General features: G+C 35.8%; 1 protein-coding gene and 1 pseudogene across 2 annotated transcripts in view; both read left to right on the forward strand.

The window, feature by feature from the left end:
- The window catches only part of CRY1 (cryptochrome circadian regulator 1), a 95616-nt gene that overhangs the window by 81197 nt on the left and 869 nt on the right, over positions 1–13550 (forward strand). Inside the window, exons 4-12 of one of the 2 annotated variants that reach the window (XM_058741510.1) lie at positions 2145–2329; positions 2726–2814; positions 3600–3740; positions 3822–4133; positions 6382–6533; positions 6770–6972; positions 7079–7174; positions 12583–12654; positions 12735–12834. In XM_058741510.1, coding sequence (XP_058597493.1) covers positions 2145–2329; positions 2726–2814; positions 3600–3740; positions 3822–4133; positions 6382–6533; positions 6770–6972; positions 7079–7174; positions 12583–12654; positions 12735–12834 — 1350 coding nt within the window. Of the gene's footprint in view, positions 1–2144; positions 2330–2725; positions 2815–3599; positions 3741–3821; positions 4134–6381; positions 6534–6769; positions 6973–7078; positions 7175–12582; positions 12655–12730; positions 12835–13550 lie in introns of both variants that reach the window. The other variant, XM_058741509.1, reaches the window with a different exon arrangement.
- LOC131484235 (U2 spliceosomal RNA) lies at positions 11058–11185 on the forward strand (annotated as a pseudogene).

A 13550-nucleotide genomic window follows, 5' to 3' on the forward strand; every position in this document is an offset into this window, starting at 1 on the left:
ATTCATTAGTGTAGTAACTTTTGGCATACTGTCATCCTTACAAGTGCTGAACTTGAAATCTCATAATTTATGTACCTTTTAAATTGTTTTACTTTTTTAGTTCTTTACTCATTTTATCTAGTTAATAAAGCTAATTCTATAAGTTACATGAAAAACTAGTTAATTTTGTTCTACTTTTCCAAATGTATAAAAACTGTAGTTTGATTCAGGCAGGGGTCTTATTTGATATTAAGCCAAAAGTCATATATCTCTTATATATATATATATATCTTATTGTTTTTGGTGCAATTATAAATGAGATTATTTTCTTAATTTCACTTCCAAATTCATTCCATGAGGCCAGTTCAGCCTGATACCAAAGCCAGATAAAGACCAAAAAAAAAAAAAAAAAAGAACTACGTTAGGCCAATATTTCTCATGAATATAGATGCAGAAATTCTCAAGAAAATATTAGCAAATCAATTTCAGCAATACATTAAAAAAATCATACATCACGATCAAGTGCAATTTATTCCAGAGATGCAGGGGTGGCTCAGTATTCGCAAAAAATCAACATGATACATCACACCAATAAGAGAAAGGATTAAAACCATTATGATCATTTTAATAGATGCATAAAAAGCATTTTACAAAGTACAACATCCACTCATGATAAAAACCTTCTGCAAAGTAGGTCTAGAGAGAATGTATCTCAACATAATAAAGCCTTGTATGAAAAACTCACAGTCAACATTATATTTAATTGTGAAAAACTGAGACCTTTTCCCCTAAAGTCAGGAACAAGACAAGGATATCCACTCTCACCATTTTTATTCAACATAGTACTGGAATTCCTAGCCACAGCAATTAGGCAACATAAAGAAACAAAAGCCATCCAAATTGGTAAAGAAGAAGTAAAACTCTTGACTATTTGTAGATGCCATGATACTGTATATAAAAATCCCTAAGGACTCCACCAAAACACTACTAGAACTGATAAATGAATTCAGTAAAGTCACAGGTTATAAAATCAGTGTGCAGAAATCTTTTTGCATTCTTATACACCATTAAGGAAAAATGGAATTTAAGAAGACAAATGAGCATAAGGAAAAAAAGAGAGAGGCAAAGCAAGAAACAGACTCTCAACTATAGAGAATAAACTGATGGTTACCAGAGGGGAAGGTGACTGGGAGGATGGGTTAAATAGGTGATGGAGATTAAGGAGGATACTTGTGATGAACACTGGGTGTTGTATGGAAGTGTTGAATCACTAAAGTATACACTTCAATCTAATATAATACAGTATGTTAACTAACTGGAATTTAAGTTAAAAACTTTGTAAAAATGTACTATATTTGGATTAAGGAAACCTTGATTTCCTGTTTATTAGTTATGCAACCTTGACTAACTTATTTAACTCTTTCAGTAGGTTCTAGTTTTTGATCCATAAAATGAAGGAATTAGATTTTACAGTCTTTCTTTATTAGGGCTAAATGTCAAGCAAATGGCCATTGTAAAAGAAAATAATTGGTTATTCCCAAATAGTGTCTGATCCAAGCTACCATTGTCAAAGCTAATTTTTCTTTTTGGTATAACTTGATTGAGGCAATCAGTGATCAAAAGTGAATGTAAAATGTACATAAGATACATATGCTGACATTTTAAATGCATGATAAGCACAATAGAAAATAGCAAGTGATTGTCACTACAGTAATATAGAATCCTAATTAATGAGACTTGCTTATTGCTCCTTGATATTGTATTGGTCCGGTCTAGTTTTTACTGACGATTAAGAGATTCTTTGGAAAAAAAAAAAGAGATTCTTTGAGCTGAGTTTTAATGTTTTTACCTTTTCATATGTATTATTTTTATGTTATTGCCTTTAGGCTAATTTAGCTGCTTGTTTTTTTCACTCATAGATGTTTAATGATACCCTTTGTCTTAAAGGTTTTGGTATTTGCATACTGTATATTTTTGACAAGTAGCAGATGTTTAAAAAATTGCGAGAATGGTTTTTAGATTCAATAACTACTTTAGTAATTTTCATGGTTGTATAAGAAGCTTACATCTGCCTAGAAGTCTTAAGTAATTAATTTTATTTTCTGATTTTAAGCCTTTTCAGAACTTACCAGTCAAATTATATTTTTATTTTACTTTGTTATTAGGATCATTGAACTCAATGGTGGACAACCACCTCTTACTTATAAAAGATTCCAGACTCTCATCAGCAAAATGGAACCACTAGAGATACCCGTAGAGACAATTACTTCAGAACTAATAGAAAAGTGCACAACTCCTCTGTCTGATGACCATGATGAGAAATATGGAGTCCCTTCATTGGAAGAACTTGGTAGGTGTAAATGGTAATAAATGCAGAGCTTAAGAGTTAATAAATCACTCAGAAAATCTCACTTCTAATTTGACATGTAAAGTATTTTGCATTAAGAGGGAAAGGAGAAAAAAATCTAAAAGAAGCTCTTAAACTAAGAAGTGATAAATCTGTACATTATTTATGTGTTCTATAAATGTGATCTATCTGTGATCACCTTAAGATGTTGATCCTAAAGAATAGAGACCATGATGTATCCTTATATATGAGGAGTTATCCAGAGCCGTCAGTTCATTTTTATGCTACTGTCATAAATTATTCTGCAAAGTATTTTTTTCCTACCTGTTGCGGTTCAATAAAAATTATTTTAGTTCCAGAATATTTTTTCTTTTTTCTTCTTTTTGTTTTTTTTTTTAGGTTTTGATACAGATGGCTTACCCTCTGCAGTATGGCCAGGCGGAGAAACTGAAGCACTTACACGTTTGGAACGGCATTTGGAAAGAAAAGTATGATAACATAGATCATGCTTGTATTTCCAAACTGGCATCTAAAGAATAATTTCACTCTTTTTTAAAACCAAAAAGTAGACTGTTGAACAAGAGGAATTGAGAGAAATAGTTAAAACAGCACAGACTTAATTGTTTGAAAATTAACAACCATCTCTTCATTTAGATATTTTTTTTCCTCCTCTGCTGATTATTTCCTCTTTAGCTACTACCAATACTACCTCTTCTTTCTGTGTAAGCTGGTATCTGATGACCATAACTTTGAAGCTAAGATAAAGTTCTTCTATTTCACCTTTACCTCAGTGTCAAGGAGACAGGTTGAAAGTGCTCTCAGCTTCGTGTTAGGAATTTGAAGGTAATTTATTTCATATGAGTATGTGCTACACCAGGATGGCTAAAACAAAAGAATGCTTAATTGTATTCTGCTGTGTTTTTTATTAAAACATGATTGTGGCTGGGATAATAAGATATTGTTCTCCAAGAAGTATGTAACTTTTTTTGTTTTTGTTTTTGAGAGAGGTTAGAGAGTGTGAGCAGGGGAGGGGCAGAGGGAGAAGGAGAGAGAGAATCTTAAGCAGACTCCATGCCCAGCACAGTGCCTGAAGCGGGGTTTGATCTCATGACCATGAGATCATGACCTGAGCAGAAATCAAGAGTTGGACACTCAACCGAGCCACCCAGACGCCCCAGAACTATGTAACTTTAAAGAAATATATATCAGTTTTAAATACTCTTTAAAATGGAAAAGGCAATTAGTTAGCATGATTCTCTCTGTGTATTTTCAGGCGTGGGTGGCAAACTTTGAAAGACCTCGAATGAATGCAAATTCACTGCTTGCTAGCCCTACTGGACTCAGTCCTTATCTTCGATTTGGTTGTTTGTCATGTCGACTGTTTTACTTCAAACTAACAGATCTCTACAAAAAGGTACTATCTAAAACTGAAGCTTGATTTTCAGAATACTTTTTTAAAAATTGCTGACAATACTTATTTGCATTTTAACCTTAGGTAAAGAAGAACAGTTCCCCTCCCCTTTCCCTTTATGGGCAACTGTTATGGCGTGAATTTTTCTATACAGCAGCAACAAATAATCCACGCTTTGATAAAATGGAAGGAAACCCCATCTGTGTTCAGATTCCTTGGGATAAGAATCCTGAGGCTTTAGCAAAATGGGCAGAAGGACGGACAGGCTTTCCATGGATTGATGCCATCATGACACAGCTTCGTCAGGAGGGTTGGATTCACCATTTAGCCAGACATGCAGTTGCTTGCTTCCTGACCCGAGGTGACCTGTGGATTAGTTGGGAAGAAGGAATGAAAGTAAGTATTCTGCTAACTAATATGGTACAGTCTTATTTTGAAAGACTCTGTACTTTATTAAACAATTCCTATAAGTTGTCTATTATTATGTAGATTCGTTTATAGTCTAATTTTTTCAGTGGGTAAAGAATTTAAATCCCTAAAGAGGCACACTCTTGGAGATCAGAATGGTATAATCAGATAGGAAAAAATGTGAAAACTGGTTTGATTAACCTAAAGTCATTTCAGAGACTGAACCAGTCTAGCCATCAAGGGAACTATAAGGTTTAATAACACTCTGGACTTACTAGATTAACGTATTTATAGGTGATTATTTCTACTACAAAAAAGGATTCACCTGGAATTCTTAGAAATATTGAATTTATATTGTAAAATTTTAAGCCTGTATCATTTTACTTCACTTCAAAATCACAGCTTTTTAGTAACCTAGTATGTAAAGTGAAACATACTGCATTTTATGATATCATCTTGTGGTTATATGTAATAGGACTTGATTTACCTTCCTGTTTATAACATAACTTTCCCCTATCCAAGGACCATTTCTGATCCATTAAAAACAATTTTTTTTAATGTTTGTTTATGTTTGAGAGTCAGAGTGCAAGCCAGGGAGGAGCAGAGAGAGGGAGACACAGAATCGGAAGCAGGCTCCAGGCTCTGAGCTGTCACCATGGAGCCCGATGCAGGGCTCAAACTCACAAACCGTGAGATCATGATCTGAGCCAAAGTCAGACCCTCAACCAACTGAGCCACCCAGGCGCCCCATCTGATCCTTTTTTTGGTTTTTTTTTTTTTTTTTCATCTCCTATATTTCCTAGTACAAAGTTGTACGTGAGGTAGATGTTATAGCAAACACTTAATGAATTTATAAAAATTCATTTTAATTTGGTCAAGGAATTCCAAATTTTTTTTTTTTTTTTAAATTTTTTTTTTTTCAACGTTTTTTATTTATTTTTGGGACAGAGAGAGACAGAGCACGAACGGGGGAGGGGCAGAGAGAGAGGGAGACACAGAATCGGAAACAGGCTCCAGGCTCCGAGCCATCAGCCCAGAGCCTGACGCGGGGCTCGAACTCACAGACCGCGAGATCGTGACCTGGCTGAAGTCGGACGCTTAACCGACTGCGCCACCCAGGCGCCCCAAGGAATTCCAAATTTAAACTCTATAATGCTAGTGCATTTTTAAAGGTCATTTATATGTTTTTTTTTTATTTTATTTTTTTAAATTTACATCCAAATTAGTTAGCATATAGTGCAACAATGATTTCAGGAGTAGATTTCTTAATGCCCCCTACCCATTTAGCCCATCCAGCCTTCTACAACCCCTCCAGCAACCCTTTGCTTGTTCTCCATATTTAAGAGTCTCTTGTGTTTTGTCCCCCTCCCTATATTTATTTTTTGTTTCCTTTCCCTTATGTTCATCTTTTTTTTTCTCTTAAAGCCCTCATATGAGTGAAGTCATATGATGTTTGTTTTTCTCTAATTTCACTTAGCATAAAATCCGCTAGTTCCATCCACAAAGTTGCAAATGGCAAGATTTCATTCTTTTTGATTGCCGAGTAATACTCCATTGTGTATATATACCACATCTTCTTTATCCATCTATCCATCAATGGACATTTGGGCTCTTTCCATACTTTGGCTATTGTTGATAGTACTGTTTATAGTGCTATAAACATTGGTATGCATTTGTCCCTTCAAAACAGCATACCTATATCCCTTGGATAAATACCTAGTAGTGCAATTGCTGGGTCGTAAAATAGTTCTATTGTTAATTTTTTGAGGAACCTCCATACTGTTTTCCAGAGTGGCTGCACCAGCTTGCATTCCCATAAAGGTCATTTATATTTGAGTGCTCCCTCTATGTAGGCCAGTGGTACCAAGCTTCTAAAGTTTTGTTAGTGATTTATTTGGTAACATGTTTGCTTTCTCAAAAATGTTTACTGCTTTTTTCTTTCATTTTTTATTTGAATCGTTGACTTGAGTATTTTACCCTGGTCCCAATACCACCGGCAAAGATTAGAAAGGTGAATTCTATTCAGAAATTCACTTATATTACTTATATTTTTCTTTCCCTGAAATAACTCATTACAGAACAGAACATTGACAAAGAGGCTGACTTTAGAAAGTTTAATTTTATAGTTCTGTGCTAGATTTTCTTTTCCTTGACTTTTTGATCTACAGAGACCTGGAAAATGGTTGCTTTGAGAATTATATGTGTACAAACTAATTGGTTACTGTTACTTCTGAAGGTATTTGAAGAATTATTGCTTGATGCAGATTGGAGCATAAATGCTGGAAGTTGGATGTGGCTGTCTTGTAGTTCCTTTTTCCAACAGTTTTTTCACTGCTATTGCCCCGTTGGTTTTGGTAGGAGAACAGATCCCAATGGAGACTATATCAGGTAAATCAAGGGTGATTTTTATTCAGTTTGGAATAACTAATCCAGGAAGAAATTTTTATGTTTAAGGAACACTTAAGGTTTTCCCCACTTATCATGGGCAGCAGAAATGAGGAGATGGGTAAACAAATCATTTAAATGGTATTAACTTGATTTTGATCATTCATAGCTAATAATTAGTTTGTTATAATTTGCTTATAGTTCATTTTATTAACAGTTTTTCTTCCTTCTCCCAAAAGGCGTTATTTGCCTGTCCTAAGAGGTTTCCCTGCAAAATATATCTATGATCCCTGGAATGCACCAGAAGGTATCCAAAAGGTAGCCAAATGTTTGATAGGAGTTAATTATCCTAAACCGATGGTGAACCATGCTGAGGCAAGCCGTTTGAATATTGAGAGGATGAAACAGATTTATCAGCAGCTTTCACGATACAGAGGACTAGGTATGTCAGCAATTACCTTTTGTTTGTTTCTTTGGCAGTTGTTTATGTGTACCTATCCTTGAATTTGATCTTGAGCATAACTTAATAGGAAATTTTTTCCCTTTAGGTCTTCTTGCATCAGTGCCTTCTAATCCTAATGGGAATGGAGGCCTCATGGGATATTCTCCTGGAGAAAATATTCCAGGTTGTAGCAGCAGTGGAAGTAAGTGAAAAGGAATTTTCTACACTTAGTAACATAAAGAGATTAATAATCAAATACATATTTACTGAATCCTCACTACGTTTTTAAAAAACCCATCTTTTGTAATCTATCTTTGTATAGTAGGTTCTTTGTACACATACATACATGTGTATATACATGCACTCACACATGTATACCCTCATTTCATTAGTGACATTTTAGAGATGAAAAACATCTTTACACATAGTAGAATTTAGGTCAAGAAGTTTTCTTGGAAGATTGTGGGGTGGATAGCAATTTGGGTAGCCAGATGAAGGAGAGAGCATTATGGACCTGGAAATGGGAACAAGTGATTACGGAAAGATCCTGAGGATTTGACTTGCTATTAAAGCATTCTTCCCTCCAGTTTTTGTTCCATTTGAAAGGATTAGATACTTCTGAAGCATATCCATTTTTTCCCTCTACTTATTCCTGTTTGTAGGCTTTTATCTTATAGTGTCTCACAAGGCATATCAAAGGTCAATATTCTGGGGGCGCCTGGGTGGCGCAGTCGGTTAAGCGTCCGACTTCAGCCAGGTCACGATCTCGCGGTCCGTGAGTTCGAGCCCCGCGTCAGGCTCTGGGCTGATGGCTCGGAGCCTGGAGCCTGTTTCCGATTCTGTGTCTCCCTCTCTCTCTGCCCCTCCCCCGTTCATGCTCTGTCTCTCTCTGTCCCAAAAATAAATAAAAAACGTTGAAAAAAAAATTAAAAAAAAAAAAAAAAAAAAGGTCAATATTCTGTGTAACTTGTATACAGATGTATTGAAGTATTTTTGTACTTAAAATAAAACAAAGCATAATCTAATTATGATAATAATTTAAAAAAAATTTTTTTAAATGCTTATTTATTTTTGAGAGAGAGAGACACACACACAGTGGGAGCAGGGGAGGGGCAGAGAGAGAGGCAGACACAGAATCTGAAGCAGGCTTCAGGCTCCGAGCTGTCAGCACAGAGCCTGACATGGGCTTGAACCCACGAACTATGAGATCATGACCTGAGCCAAAGTCAGACGCTTAACCAACTGAGCCACCCAGGCGCCTCCGATAGTAATATGTTTTAGGTTTTATTTAATTTTTAATTTAATGTTTTTCCTTTTCTTTTTATTTTTTTTTAATTTTTTTTTTTTTAACGTTTACTTATTTATTTTTGAGACAGGGAGAGACAGCATGAACGGGGGAAGGTCAGAGAGAGAGGGAGACACAGAATCTGAAACAGGCTCCAGGCTCTGAGCTGTCAGCACAGAGCCTGATGCGGGGCTCGAACTCACGGACCGCGAGATCATGACCTGAGCCAAAGTCGGATGCTTAACCGACTGAGCCACACAGGCGCCCCTTTCCTTTTTTTTTTAATTTAGAGAGAGGGAGAGCCCAAGTGGGGTAGAGAGGCAGGCGGTGGGGAGGTGGGGGGGGGGTGCGGGGAGAAAGAGAGAGAGAGAGAAAGAGGGAGAAAGAAAGAATCATAAGCAGGCTCCGTGCTCATTGCAGAGCCCGACGTGGGACTCGATTCCACAATCCTGGGACCACAACCTGAGGCGAAATCAAGAGTCGGATGCTTAACCAACTGAACCACCCAGCCACCCTATTAATTTTTAACTTAATTTTTTTCCACTAACAATACCCATTCAGGGGCACCTGGGTGACTCAGTTAAGCATCTGACTTCAGCTCAGGTCATTATCTCACAGCTCGTGAGTTCGAGCCCCACATCGGGCTCTATGCTGACAGCTCAGAGCCTAGAACCTGCTTTGGTTTCTGTGTCTCCCTCTCTCTTTGCCCCTCCCCCACTCACACTCTGTCTGTCTCTCTCTCAAAAATAAACAAACATTTGGAGCGCCTGGGTGGCTCAGTCGGTAAGCATCCAACTCTTGGTTTCAGCTCAGGTCATGATCTTTGAGGTTTTGTGGGTTCAGGCCCCACATTGGTTTCCAAGCTGACAGTGCAGAGCCTGCTTGGGATTCTCTGTCTCCCTCTCTCTGTTCCTCCCCGACTTGTGCTGTCTCTGTCTCTCTCAAAGTAAATAAATAAACTTAAAAATTTTTTTTAAAAAATAAACATTAAAAAAAAAAGAGTGCCTAAGAAGTGACAGTAACCAGTGCTGTAAAGGATGTGTAGAGACTGGAACCCTCAAACGTTGTTGAGAGATGGGCTGTAAAATGTTATAGCCACTTTGGAAAAAGCTAAACATAAATTTAACTTACAACCCAGAAACTCCATTCCTAAGTGTCTGTCCAAAAGAAATGAAAACATATGTCTACACGAAGACTTACAGAATCATAAGACTGTTTTCAATAGCTTCATTTATAATAAGTCAAAATGTACATCCATGCAATGGAATATTAATTCATAAGAAGGAATAAAATGCTGGTACATGCTACATTATGGATAAACCTCAAAAATACTATGTTAAGTTAAAGAATCCAGACACAAAAGACCACATACTGCCCAATTCACTTATATGAACTGTCCAGAAAAGGCATGCCTTTAAAAGAAACTAAGTTAATGGTTATCTTAGGTTTAGGGGTAGGAATGAGAATGAATGCAAATGGGCATGAAAGTGTTCTAAAACTGGATTAGATTGTGCTGATGATTACACAACTCTATAAATTTACTAAAAATTATTGAATTGTACACTTAAAACAGGTGAATTTTATGGTATGTAAATTATACCTCAAAACTGCTTTAAAAAAACTATTCACTATAGAGAACATGGGAAATTCAGAAAAACAGAAAACAGCAAATAAAAATCACCCACAATTCCATCCACTAGAGACAGTCATTATTAAATTTTTGGTATGTTTCCTTTGAATACATTTTCTATGCGATTTTTCCCCCCGCAGTGTCTTTAAGTTCGAATTTTATGAGTGAAAAATCCTTTTGGTGCTATTGATAGTGTAACATAAGAGGACTGTGATCATACAAACTTTTTGCCCTTAGAAAACATGGGATTTTTAGAAATAAGAAATATGGGAGTTTGTTTAGAGCTATTTTCATTCTAAGATTTGTCATCTTATATAATCTTGGCATTTGAAATTTAACCACTGTAATGTCCCTGAAGATACAGTTAATGTGGGGATTTCTGATTTTTATAAGCAGCTATGCTAGTCATAAGCCAGTTGATTCAGCAAAGCTCTTTGCTCTACTCATTGTCTCTTGTACTGTTATTCTTGTGACAATATAACTTACTGCATTTTTTATGGGGAAGTTATAGGCAGTTGAGATATTCATCAATTTAGGGACTCAGGAAGAGTCTAAGTGTCTGCTTATCATTTAGCTCTCTAAAGAAATAAAATGCCATCTTAAGGAAATTCTGAATGTATTTATTGAACTTATTAATTTACCACCTCCTCTTCAAAAGTAGCCACTCTCCCAATTTCTAATACTATAATTTTTGCCCATTTTTTGCACTTTATAGAATCCTATAGTTTGTAATCTTTTTTTTTTTTTTTTTTTTTTTTTTTTGGCCTGGCTGGTTTCACTCAGTATTTCGTTTATGAGATTATTCTCATTTATCTTAGAACTGGAAGAAGAATGAATTTGATTAACTTGAGAAAATGAGGTGACTAGCCTGTGATTTAGCCTACCTCTGTGAATCTTCCAGTAAAATTGACTTTTCCTTCTTCAGTGTCCCCACTGTGTGCTATAAAAACTTCCCTCCTAGAACCTAGTAACACTTATTTGTACTTAGTGATTTTATGTATCTGTCATCTACTTGACTGTAAATGCTTTGAAGACAAGACCTCATGTCTTAGTAATATTTGTATCCCTAGTACCTGTTACAGCCTTTAGCATAAACAAGCATGCAACAAATGTATAAAGTATGAATAAATATGATAGTTGAAAGTTATTTGTTGAAGCTTTCTTGATTCTATCGCTTCTCAGCCTTTTGGCTAAGATCAAGTGAAGTTTTCTTGATTATAAAATATATGATATATATGTGTATATATATACACACACATATAAATGGTTAGCACTTAACCACTTTAAATGTATAATTCAGTGGAATTAAGTACATTCATGTTGTTACGTGAAGTTTTAAATAAATCTTGTACTGGGGTGCCTGGGTGGCTCAGTCAGTTAAGTGTCCAACTTCAGCTCACGTCATGACCTCACAGTTTGTGAGTTCGAGCCCTGCATCAGGCTCTGACAGCTCAGAGCCTGGAGCCTGCTTTGGGTTCTGTGTCTCCCTCTCTCTCTGCCCCTCCCCCACTCACACTCTGTCTCTGTCTCTGTCTCGAGAATAAACGTTAAAAAAAAATTTTTTTTTAAATAAATCTTGTACAATAATGCAAGGCGACAAGTATCACTATTAGGGGAAGCCCTGCCAATGGTAAAACCAGGAGTAGCACCATTCAGTGGTAAATTTGCCGTAGTCCAGAGTCTGACCTTCAGCCTTAACAGCCTTACAGGTCCCAAGAACTGAGGGTTTTTAGTTTAATTAGAGGTGACCATTCTGTGAAGGGCACACTAGAAGTTTAAAAATCAGGGTGCTTGTTGTGATGAGCACTGGGTGTTGTATGTAAGTGATGGGTCACTGAATTCTCCTCCTGAAACCAATATTGTACTGTATATTAACTAAAATTTAAACAAAAAAATAAAAATCATGTGACTTAAAATATCAAGGAACACTAGTTCATTATTTATGGTGGAGGTATCCCTTTCCAATGATAGAAGGCTTCATCCCTGATCCACTTTCCCAACTTTGAGTACTTTGAAAAGCTGAATTCTTTATCCAGAGGAAGTTGATGAGCATGAAACTATAATAAAAAATAAGTAGATTTTCTTGCTCAGACCAAGGTGACCTCTCTGTAGGGGCTAGAATGTTCATATTTGTCCATTATCTAGACACACTGACAAAAAGGTTTCTCTAGAACCTATTTCCTGTGCCAACCCATTCTCCTGTGACACTGGTTCTTTTTAGAAGGGTTGATACAATTGCTAGGTAACTGCCATGTTGTTTCTGAATTCTTGTGTGATTTGAATTGTTAAATTCTCATCTGGCAGGCCCTTATTCACTTATCTCCAAGGGCATATGTTTTGGACAGGCTCTGAGGGGAGAATGTGGAATAGAGGCACAAGAGGTGAAAGAAGGATATATATCTCACGGTTGCCCTATGTTTTCCTTCTATGATCAAGTGTCTCGTCATGCAGTAAATAAATGTTTTTTAGAAAATGATTATTAGTGATTTTGCCTTTGAGCCAAAAGTCAACATTTCTGTGACCCTAAGTTTAAGTTTTCCTGATTTGAGCATATGGTTTTTGGTTCATATGAAGGATTGGGGTTTAGTCTGAAAAAGCATAAATGCCCTAATACAGTTACTAAAAATTGGATTTGTAGTCTTAATACATACAACTTAGAATTTAAATAATTTTACTGTGTTTTAAATACTAACAGGTTGCTCTCAGGGGAGTGGTATTTTACATTATACTCATGGAGACAGTCAGCAAACTCACTTACTAAAGCAAGGTAAGAATGAAGCATTTGAGCATACTGTTCTTTTTACCTTTCCTATCGTAAACATACATTTTTTTAAAATACGTAGGAAGAAGCTCCATGGGCACTGGTCTCAGTGGTGGAAAACGTCCTAGTCAGGAAGAGGATACACAGAGTATTGGTCCTAAGGTCCAGCGACAGAGCGTTAATTAGGTAAATATTTTAAAGCCTTATTTCTTGCTTTAGTGGAGTGTGTAATCAACATAAATTAAGACAGTTTCCAAAATAGAACTAATCTCTTTTTTCAAACTAGAGAAACTGAGGCATTAACTTTTCAGTAATTGTTACAAAACCATTTAATTATTAGACAAGAGAAGTGCATCTGTACTGGACAGAGTGCTTCACTCAGTTTTGAAAGTGATCATCTTAATTGATGATCTTTAAATTTGAAAAACTTATGATGTTGTGCTCAAGTTTTTTTCTCAGAAAAAGACATTTTTTTCATTTTCTTACTATGTGACCATGAGTCTAAAACAACCGAAGTGACTTTTTATTGTAAGTAGTATTAATATAATCCCTTTATGAACTTTTCCCCGCATCTTTGCCTCTTAAATGTTATAAGTTTCTTTTATGTATTGTGATACTTCTGAAATCTAAATTCTTTCAGGGAATAGTTTAATTTTTTAAAAAACTGGCCCTTTTTTAGAGTTATCAAAAAAGCCATGGCTATATTCAGTTGAATTGGATGTGGCATATTATCATTTAAATTTACATGAAAAATATCTATACAGTGCATTTGCCAGTTTTTAAAGACTTTTGTTTCTTCAGTTATCTTAAACTGTGTGCTTTTTAAAAAATTATTGCTAACTATACTTACAGTAAGTATATAATTGAGTAACGTATATAATTATTGAATCAATGTGATTGAT

Source organism: Neofelis nebulosa, chromosome 8, assembly GCF_028018385.1.
Source record: "Neofelis nebulosa isolate mNeoNeb1 chromosome 8, mNeoNeb1.pri, whole genome shotgun sequence".
NCBI lineage: Eukaryota > Metazoa > Chordata > Mammalia > Carnivora > Felidae > Neofelis > Neofelis nebulosa.